Consider the following 10926-nt stretch of genomic DNA (forward strand, 5'->3'; position numbering starts at 1 on the left):
TATAGATGAACATCTTCTTCAAAATCTACATCATAGACATGGTCATGACCAATGGGTTCAGGTATTTCATCTTCTTCAATATCTTTTTTGGCCATTTTTCTCTTTCAAAGATTCCTCATTAAAATTATTGCCTAGCAAGTTGACCTATAAGGTCTAATTACTGATTTCAATTTGCCACATGTGTCTGACAGTTCTATACTGGGCCATTTTGGCAATTTCTAATTTCCAGATCACCATAAACAGATAGGTGTGACTGCATCCATTTCACTAATAAAATCCCTTTGGCCTGAGTGAAAGTTTTGGGTCAATCCCCCTTGGTAGTGAATGTGTAAATGGTGGGGAAAATTAATGTCTTTAAATTTTGTTCAAACACACACACAGATCTCTTTCCTTAAAAAGATAGTTCGAATCTTGACTGCAGCATCTCAAGTAAGGGATAACAACAGAACTTAGGAGTAAAAGAATTAGTCTAAATAATGGAGTTATAGCACCAACCCAGGTAGTAGTGAAAGAAGACCATGAAACAAGTGATTTATGGACTGAAGTTATTAAATAATACTCTTCTAATAACTGAACATTTTACATTCTCCATCAGATTAACATCATATGTCCAGCTCTACTGACTGGTTTTTACTCTGTTTTAAAAACTGCTCAGATTTAAATACTTTATTCTGCTTCTGTTTTCCACAGAGTAAAATTTTGTTTATGAAACATATAATAAAATGAACTAATGACTTCTGAATAACTAAAGTAAAGAGTGATTTAAAAATTAAATGAACTTAAGTGGACAAAAAAAATATATATCACACTTATTAAATATATTTAAAAAAATATTCACGGATTCTTCTCAAAATCACCGTTTAACCACGTATGAAGAAAAAAAACAGGAATACTTATCCAGTTTTACGCTTAACAACTAGTCAAGAATGACAATAAATGTCTTAAGATCCAATCCTCAGAACCAATGTTGTTAAAACAGTAAAACTTGTATGAGAAGAATCATTTTATCAGTTACATGTTCTATATCAAAGTAATTTCTTACCGTTACAATTTCCAACATTTCCTGTCGGGAAATATAGCCATTTCCATCAAGATCATACATGCTAAATGCCCATTTGAGCTTCTGTTCCAACTTTCCTCGAGATGTGACGCTGAGGGCACACAGAAATTCTCTAAAATCTATTGTTCCATCACCATTAGCATCAAAAGTGCGAAATACGTGCTCTGCAAATTTAGACGCATCTCCATATGGGAAAAAGTTTCCATAAATTTTCTTGAATTCTTCTATTGAGAGGTTTCCACTAGGACAGTCTTTTAAGAACCCTTTATACCATTCTTGGATTTCTGTATCAGTAAATTCGGTGTTCTGTCGAAGGTCTTCAAGAACCTCTGGTTTCAACTTGCTGTTTTGTTTCCCCATCTTGATTCAGCAGCTTCAAATCTTCATGAAATTACTGTTTGGATCAAATTCTGCACAGCTGTAGTCTTGCAAGTTTCTGAAAAACACAATTACTGTCGAGTTGTTTTAAACATACATAATACCAGTCATCTAACTATTTACAAGATTAAAAGTTGTCTCGTATTGGTTTATTACAAACCTCAAGTGAAAACTTTACTTGGATAAAGATGGTTAAAAAATGCAGAATGTATCTATTAAGTGTTTCATATAACTAGTTCTCTAAAATGAAACACACAGTTATTGCTCTTTAACACCATGTATTACCAAGCATCATTTATTAATGGCTGTATTTAAATTACTTGAAAAGTAATACATTTCAGTTAATTACAACTGCTTGAAAATGGTATGAATGAATTACAAACATTGGAACAGTTACAACAGATTAAGTGCTAATTCATCTACTTTCAAGTCTTCCTAAATCACTTTTCTTAGTCCAAAAAACATTCCAATAAATTTTCTGTTGGTTTTACTAACTTGAAAACAAAGTAAGAAACAGCCAACTTAGATATTCTAACTTGTTTCACTACCAGGATTTAAGGCACTAGATTTACATTCCAAGTGAGCTATAATTATAATTTATCTATCAGTTATCACAAGCAGACATCTGCCTATATATTTTCAACCTTATTTGGATAGCGATAATATTAATATGAAAATATTTTTATTCAGTTTTGTAGTTTTTATTGAATTTCTGTATCAACATTAACATAACATGAATTAATGTTCTACATGCACTTCGTATAAAAACATGTTAATTCATATCAAGTGTAACCAAGAAGTTTTTACAGTATCTTGGAAACATCCATTACAGCAGCAGCCATAGATGTAGGCATAAGTAAAAGTTACACTAAGATGACTGAACACAACATTAACGAGTTAACTCAGAATATGGCAATAATCGTTAATAAGTATATACACATCCACACCAGGTGGTGGATAGGACTGCCAGTAAAATTCCTGTGGACTGGAGGATCCACTGAAAAATTTTTTTAATGAACTTACATTTAGTAAAGAACATACTGAACTGAATAATTAATTAAAATATGGAATAACAGCAACTTTTACAGTAGGCAACAGTATTGGTCAAAATGTTGCTGTTGTAATAATCAAACTCAGAACTTGTCTATTGTAACAGTTACCATTATTAGATTTGTTTGTTGTTCATTTTAACACTATTTAAATTGGTCTTACTCAGGTGTCCAATTTCCCATTAACAGATCAGCAATAAGTGGGCAGCTATAGTATTCTTTCACAATTCTTTTTTGTGTGAATTATTTTAAATTCTTTATGGTCATACAGGTCTATAATTTACAAAGACAAGTAACAAATGTAAGATTTCAAATCCAATGAAATTTGTTCAATATATTTTTATTTATTAAAATCTATGACTATTATGATGGTCATAATTGTAAGCTAACATAAAAATCATCCATCATAGAAAGAAATAAGAAACTTTATATAGCAGTTGTGTTTTAGCTACCTAACTGTTTAATAACACAAGTGTTTGAATTTTATCAGGCACAGATGGTTTCCATAAATATTTTTTGTAATGGCATTACAATCTAAAACTTAACACACAAACAAAACAAACATATAAAGAATGACCAATATTAACTCATAAAGACTTATACAAAATAACTATTGTGCTGGCTTGTAGACAAACTTCAATCGCGTGTTCTCATCAACACAGTTAAGCCTCTTTGCATATGCTTGTTCTTGTCTCACATATAATTAATGTGATAATTCCCTCTCTACCAAAAAAAAGGCAACATTATTAAAATCAGGTGCAATAGTGTGATTGCTTATACTTACAGCAGAAAACAGTCTCTTTAAAATAACTACATAAATTCAGTTGTTTTTTTAAGTCATCAATATAAAAACTTCACAACAGTCAGAATAAACTACTTGTTTTGAACTGCAGTGGGATTTTAAAACAGTGAAAAAAAACTTACAAAATAAATTAAAATTACTTATTGATTGAAAGCTTCTACAGGACTTAAAGTCATATTTGCTTTATGTTTTTGTAGTTAATTCAATATATCAGTGATTTTAAAACACTTTTGCTTGTTTTTAAATTTTGAGTTGTTTTGTCAAATCTTGTTTAACCCTTAAGGTGCACTCATTACTGTATGGCAACCACATTATACAGTTTGAATTTCTCACTAGAAATGCAAATCAAGTGCACGAATTCAATAGACAAAGTCTAATCAGTATGGATGATGACTGGAGCCACTGATTCATATCCACCATGGTGTATGTTGCTATTAAAATGGCACCAAATCACTTCAGTATTTTATGAAACAAGTTTTTTGTCATTTCTTTTCACAATATATGTGTGTGTGTATGTACTATATATATATATTTATAGAAACAACATGCGTGTACAAAAAATAAGCTTTATTTTGGATTAGACATGTTCATGTGATCAATTAGTATAAAGCTTCTCAATACAGAAACAATTACAAGCTGGAATGTACAAATAAAGACTCAAGAAAACGAGATTCAAAAACAATTATACCAATTGTAGAGTCAAACACATTCACAAGCTTCAATGCTGAAAAAAAAACCTAAGGAACACAATACTGATATTCTTAAACAACAGTCATAATGAAACGTGAAGTGTTTGTTAGGATTTAGTCTGAACTGTAAATCACTATAAATGTTATATGTCTGATAAGCACAACAAGTAATTTATGTAAGTTACAACAATTAATAATATCACATGATGTTTCACTGGTAATAAATTTCAGGCTCATTTATGAATCAAAATCATACAACAGAGGAACTATTTCCAACTCTATACTTTAACAAAAATTGTAAGGTCTCTGAGACAATCTACAGATAATTTTGTAGAAAAATGTCTGAAGATAGTAAGGAAAGAATAAGATGAAAGAAAGAGCAAAAATGTTTAACCTGTAGATGATGAAGATATTCAGCAAGGTTGGTTAACCTAGCTGAAACTTTATGCCATCTATTTGACATATTATTTAATACTAATACAATTTTATAGATAAATCTAGTTATAAAATGTTATTTTTAGAAATCATATATACATTTTGTAATGAATAATAACAAAACAAATGTTACGTGGGATCCCTTGCACGTTCTTGGCCCCTTATTTAAAAAGTCAGGTAACGTGGTCTTAACAGACAAACTAAAAAAATGTTTTCTTTTCAAAAAACACTATTATACATAATAAGGTGTGAAAAAATGTGATAATACGTGTATATATATTATTACTATTATTGACAGTAACAGTACATTAAGGACGTGTACAAATTATGATAAAAAAGAAAATTAACCAACCTAGACTTAAATGAAAAATAAACTTAGACTGAGATAGAAAATAAGTCCATTCCATGATATAATATGCAAACCTGGACTTACACAGAAAATTACAAAAACAACCAGAAAGATATATTCACTTTATGAATACACGACATTATATTGTTGTATCACACCAACAAAAATTATATGTGTATAACAAAAATAATTGGGTAACACTTGATAAGCCTATGAAACACAAAGGTTAATAAATTTAGTATGAGCTTAAAACCAGTTTTAAATTTTAAGTGTGAAATCTGATTCATTAACTAGCACCTGATACATTAATTCCATTAATAGACAACACAAAAAGGCTGTGATCACATCTCCTCACGCACTTAGATTTTTCTGGTGATTCAAGTTTAACTGTTGCAGCCAATCAATTATGGTTAAAGTTGTCCTGAAAGCATAGCAGGGCCAAGACTATGCTCATCACAGACATAAAATCAACCTATTAGGCTTAACTTATCTAGCAATACTTCACCACTAATTACTATTATTTATCATTATTGTAAAAATAATATTTTTTTTTATTGTCTAGTATTATTTTAGTTGTCTCTATAAAAATGAATGATATAAATATTAACAAGCACTGAAATAGATACACTGGATGTTATCTTTGTACGTGTAATTTCCTTTTTTCTTGTTCTTGTGACCTCTCAAGTAAAACTAGGTGCAACACTAACTTTCATACTACAATTTTAGATGTTTCTTTCAATTACTTTATTAGAGAAATGAAAATCCTTTCTACTTTTGTTGTTGATTCAGAACAAGTGTCAAGACATCAGGCTACGACATTAAATTAATACTTTGCAGTTCCCTTTTCTAGTGTAAAACTACTAAGTTAACATGAGGCATTTAACCTATAACAGTTAAAATCATAGCTCATTCACAATTTTCAGTTAACTCGTACCTGACAGACTTCTAAGTATTTGTTTGTTTTAAGACCTACAAGGTGTAATCAGGTTTAAGTAAATTTTAGTACAAAAAATAAATTATTGTACTCACAAGATGTCACAATAAGTTATACTATTGCTCAAATGTCAGTAAATAATTAGTTTTTCACAAATGTCTGCTCTTTGTTAGACACATTTCTAGTATATTTTTTTGTTTTTTACTGGTTATTGTATAACAAAAAATTAAAAATGGCTTAAACAAATACAAGTTAAATTCTTAGTTTTGTAAAAACCACTGAATTCTTTAAAACACAAGCAATGTTAGTTGGATATAATAGTTAACAGATAATGTATTCTGTAAACAATTCTAACAAAAATATGTTGTTCTTGTCTAATTTCTTTGTTCTTCGCCAATAACACTCAAAAACCTCCCCAACTTGGGATCTTCTGTACAGCCATTCAAAAACTCTTCTAGAGATAGACGGCTGTCATGATTAGAGTCCATCTTTTCAAAGATTAAGGCTGTTCTTTCTTGGGGGGTGTCTACTGGCATATCTTCCAAACCTTGACCTAGCATCTCGTACAGTGCCTAATAAACAAGAAAACAAACTGGGTTCTATTTTCTCGTTATGTAAAATATCTTGTTATGGTTCACATTCAAATGTATTAGAACAGAAGTTGTATACGTGGTTAATTTAAAGTTGTTTTTAACAACAGTTTGGTGAATAGTCTTAACTCACCATTTTCTAACAAATCTCGTATTCTACTTTAATATGTTAGATGTATTAAGTGATAGTACTATGGTTAAGATTATTTTGTGTAGGCATAGTGCTGTCATTACAAACTGACTTTACATTCAGACTCAACATCAAAAACTTATTTAAGAGAAAAAAATTGGAAAAAAAGTCACATTTTTCTCACTGTCCTGGAAAAAAAAAATTCAATATTTCTACAGTTTCAGTTTCCTATAAAAGTGATTGTTTTTTAAATTGAAGTGTGTAGCAACCCTTACACAGTCTTATATCTTTCCCTAAAACATTTAAAACAATTGAAGTTTTAAATTCACACAGATAAAATTTCTCCAATGCTCACATACACCAATTTCCAAACTCTTGAAACAAACCTGAACAATTTTAGTCATCTCTTCCTTTTCAATAAGCCCATCTCCATTGATATCATACATTCTAAAAGCCCACTTAAGCTTCTCTTCTGAGGACCCTCTTGAAGTAATGCCTATTGCTAAGAGAAACTCCTTGAAGTCAATGTGGTCATTTTTGTCCACATCAAACGTACGGAAAACATTTTCACAAAACTTCTCCGGGTTTCCAGAGCTGAAGAACATTTTATACATTTCCACAAATTTTTCTTTTGATAGTTTTCTATCTGGACAGTCTTGCTAATACAAAAACAACAAACAAGATTAATTGTAACAAAAAAACAACAAGTTTTCAAGCAAAATGAGGGGTTAAACAGAGGTTAAACAATCAAAATATGACAAAACAAATATTATACAATTACAACATATTTAGTTTTTGAAAGGAATTACATTCAGGTAACAGTTTTAGGTTTGTCAAAGAAAACTGTGACTGATATCTCTTTCTTCAAGTGATTTTTACAAACTTTGTATGATGTCTTAAACACTTATGAATGTATTCCAAGCAAGTTCAATTCTACTGTAGGTGAAATATCGACAAAGTAATCATTTCTTTAACATATTCAACAATATTTGCATCTTTAAAAGTAATGCCTAAATCCTTAAATATACCAAATATAAATTGACAATTCTTACTTTGGTGTACTTTTGTTATTCTCTCACACAAATTCAGTTGTAGCTAAAAGCTTAACACAATAATATTTCTTTAAAACTAGATTTCAATGGGTTTGTACACAATTACAACTTTCTCAGACTTAACAAAAATGGAAAATATATTTGATGCTACTTTTCAAATAATACTAGTTCGAAATACGTAATGAATTAACAAAAGGTAATGAGATTAAAATATTTTCAGTCAAATATGATTTTCATTGTATTTGTTAAGCCTAACGAAACTTTGTTTTCACTTATGCACATTTTATCCAAATATTCATACTTTCAGAGCTACATTCTTTTTACTTGCACTACTACAGCAACCACATTTTATCCAGTTATCTTTGATCTGCTGCACGTAGTGTAACAGATGCTTCCATATATTGTTTGATTACAGCTTTCTTTTGGAGTAACAAATATAAACATCATGAATGTACAAATGAGCTTATTTGAATCAACTCTGAATGCATTCTACGCAATGTCCCAAAATCCTGGCCCTGTCGGGGAACGCGACTTCAGGGACAACAAATCAAGCAAGTTTGGCCTCTATGCAACAGATAATTAGTTCACAACAGTCCATTAATAAGACACAAGCTCAAAGGATGTTGAGTACGATTCACCCCTAAGTTAAATTAAAGCTCAAATTAAGTGCATAACTGTTATCAATGATATTAAACATCACCGATTTTTGTTCAGTTTTTTAAAAAATAAAAATAACGAATATGATTAAATTCTAAATACATTTTTCCACAAAAGTGTGAGGTCCCAAGTAGACACTTATCTTGCTTGTTTCAAAGAGTAGTACTGTCTAAGCCTTATCTCTCTGTAAGTAAGACTTTGGGAAGCATGTGTAAAAGTGCTCTTGGGCAGTTAGAATTTCAAGTGGAGTTTACAAGTACACATTAATATGATGCTACATTAAGCTACGAAACTCACCTTAAATCCTTCATACAATTCTTTAATTGTCTTCTCATCATACCCAGTGCGTTTTTTAAGAAACTCCAAATCTTCGTTTGTTATATCAGTGTTCTTGCTAGCAGAACAACCCATGTCTTATCTACACAGAGAATACGCTGTTCAATCTATACACACTTTCAAATTTGACGTTACAATGTTTTTCATAATCAAGTTTTCTCATTGTGCATTTTAAGCATAAAATTTATTAATTTCTGTGGAAAATTAAACAATATTCTTGCTAGAGATTTGGGGGTATTGTTTAAAATAATAGTACTTACCACCATTGGTTCTACATTCCATTAGTCAAAAGATACAATAAGTAGGAATAGAGATAATGTTATACTGAGTTCAAATTTTCAAACAATTTTACTATACAACAGTAGAAGCACACATCTGGTATTTCTGTGTTCCTTTAGGTAATATATACTATATTATTTATTGTTACTTTCATTAACAATACTGTCAATGCTATGTCATTCCTTTTTACTCTGGTTTATTGTTTACTATTATAATTTTATTATGAAGATTGTTTTACACTGTTAACTTAATACAAATGTTTGCCAAACCTCACGAGATATTATTAGGATTACAGCCACAAATATTATTAGCAGCAAGGGTACCCCAACTGATAAGACAATTCATTATAATCTTGATAATTAAACATTGAAGAAACATTTACTTAATTAATAATGGTTGGAGACGGCTTGAATGGGTAATGAAGAAAAACTTTAATATAAGTTTAACATAACAGCAAATGTACTATGTTTCGACAAGGTTTTGTCATCATCGGGTTATATTAAAGTTTTTCTTCATTACCCATTCAAGCCGTCTCCAACCATTATTAGTCTCAAAGTGGATTCCTCGTCATTGAATTTACTTGATTAGCTATACTCATTGCCAGATTGATTTTTAGTTTTACTCTATGTACATAGCTTGCTGTGATTGGAAGTTAATATTAATGATATGAACAACAAATCTACATTTAATATACACTTTGACTATGAGATTTCTTACAGTGTATCTACACAGAGACTACAGTGTTTAATGTATATTTTAGAAACAAGATTTGTTTTACAATTAATGCAAGTAATGAAGCCAAAAACTTTAAACAGCAATTCCAATTAACTAAAGTAAAGATGAAACATTTTCTGTAGTAAACAGATTACTTGAGAACAGCAACATCAATACATAAAGGTAGCTAGATTAGTGAATTCTATTAAACAGCAAGATAAACATTCCTTTCTAATATAAAATAATGGAAGACAGGTGAAAACATTTAGGCCCTCTAAAATACCTTAGGTAGAGCATACATCGAAATGATGCTTATCAATGTCTATACTGTGTAACAACTTAGTAAACACCTTAGGTATAGCATACATCGAAATGATGCTTATCAATGTCCATACAGTGTAACAACTTAGTAAACACCTTAGGTATAGCACACATCGAAATGATGCTTATCAATGTCTATACTGTGTAACAACTTAGTAAACACCTTGGGTATAGCACACATCGAAATGATGCTTATCAATGTCTATACTGTGTAACAACTTAGTAAACACCTTAAAAACAACAAAAATTTATATGACATATATCAAATATGACTGACTGATTGTTAAATATTTACACAAGGGCAATCTACACTAGATGTTCCTAATTTTGAGATGAATGACTACGGTGAGGACAACTAATCAACAGCACCTACTAATTCTAAGGCCACACTAATTGAAATGTGGGATTTGGCTACCACTCCTATAATACGTGTACAAAGTACATGATCTTGATGTCTTATATACATACAACAAACCCCACAAAGGAGCTTAGAAGAACTGCAATCAACAGAACGAGGAAATCAATCAACAGGCAGTGGTTGTTATGTTAAAGACTACAAAGACCAGATTTTCAACCTCATTTAAATAAAAATTTTAAGTGATGGAAAGGAGGGACTTAGTCAATACAATCTGTAAAGTATGAAGCAGGATTGTTTTTGTTTCTCTGTTGTAGTAACAGAATGTTACCTACAGAATTTCAGCTCCACAACTCAACATGCTAACCAATAAGCAATTCCAAGCCCCTCAAATTTAGATAAAGCTCAAAACTATAGTGAGTATTCTTTTTATCAAGATTTTGATTTTCTAAAGTTTAAAGTTGTGTATGGTAGTAGTAGCTTTGGCCCAAAAAACAGCCACACAAATAATAAGATTTAGATGACATATCTGGTATTTTTTGAAGGTTATAATTTCAGTTCATTCACTAGTTATTCACCTTAAGTGACATAATTAACCAAGTTGCATACAATCAACAAATAAACTGCCTTAAAAATTAACCTTTAATCCTTAAGCTGATGACACCCAACTTACTGTTCTTAATTTGTATTTTGTTAATTCTGTTGTACACACTACTGGTGTAGACTGAACCTGATGACAGTCAACTTACAGTTCTTAACTCATATTTTGTTAATTCTGTTGTACACACTACTGGTG

General features: G+C 30.5%; 1 protein-coding gene across 9 annotated transcripts in view; it reads right to left on the reverse strand.

Annotated features, from left to right (window-relative positions):
- The window catches only part of LOC106463829 (neurocalcin homolog), a 48454-nt gene that overhangs the window by 8055 nt on the left and 29473 nt on the right, over nucleotides 1–10926 (reverse strand). For 6 of the 9 annotated variants that reach the window (XM_022391452.1, XM_013923908.2, XM_022391449.1 and 3 more), the window contains 3 exons: nucleotides 8423–8543; nucleotides 6803–7075; nucleotides 3840–6268 (listed from right to left, as the gene is read on the reverse strand). In XM_022391452.1, the coding sequence (XP_022247160.1) occupies nucleotides 6071–6268; nucleotides 6803–7075; nucleotides 8423–8536 (585 nt within the window). In that variant the 5' untranslated portion in view covers nucleotides 8537–8543 and the 3' untranslated portion in view covers nucleotides 3840–6070. Of the gene's footprint in view, nucleotides 1–1042; nucleotides 1497–3839; nucleotides 6269–6802; nucleotides 7076–8422; nucleotides 8544–10926 lie in introns of those variants that run through there. The other 3 variants (XR_002611578.1, XM_022391453.1, XM_013923909.2) reach the window with 1 other exon arrangement.

Source organism: Limulus polyphemus, unplaced genomic scaffold (genome assembly GCF_000517525.1).
Source record: "Limulus polyphemus unplaced genomic scaffold, Limulus_polyphemus-2.1.2 Scaffold1495, whole genome shotgun sequence".
Lineage (NCBI taxonomy): Eukaryota > Metazoa > Arthropoda > Merostomata > Xiphosura > Limulidae > Limulus > Limulus polyphemus.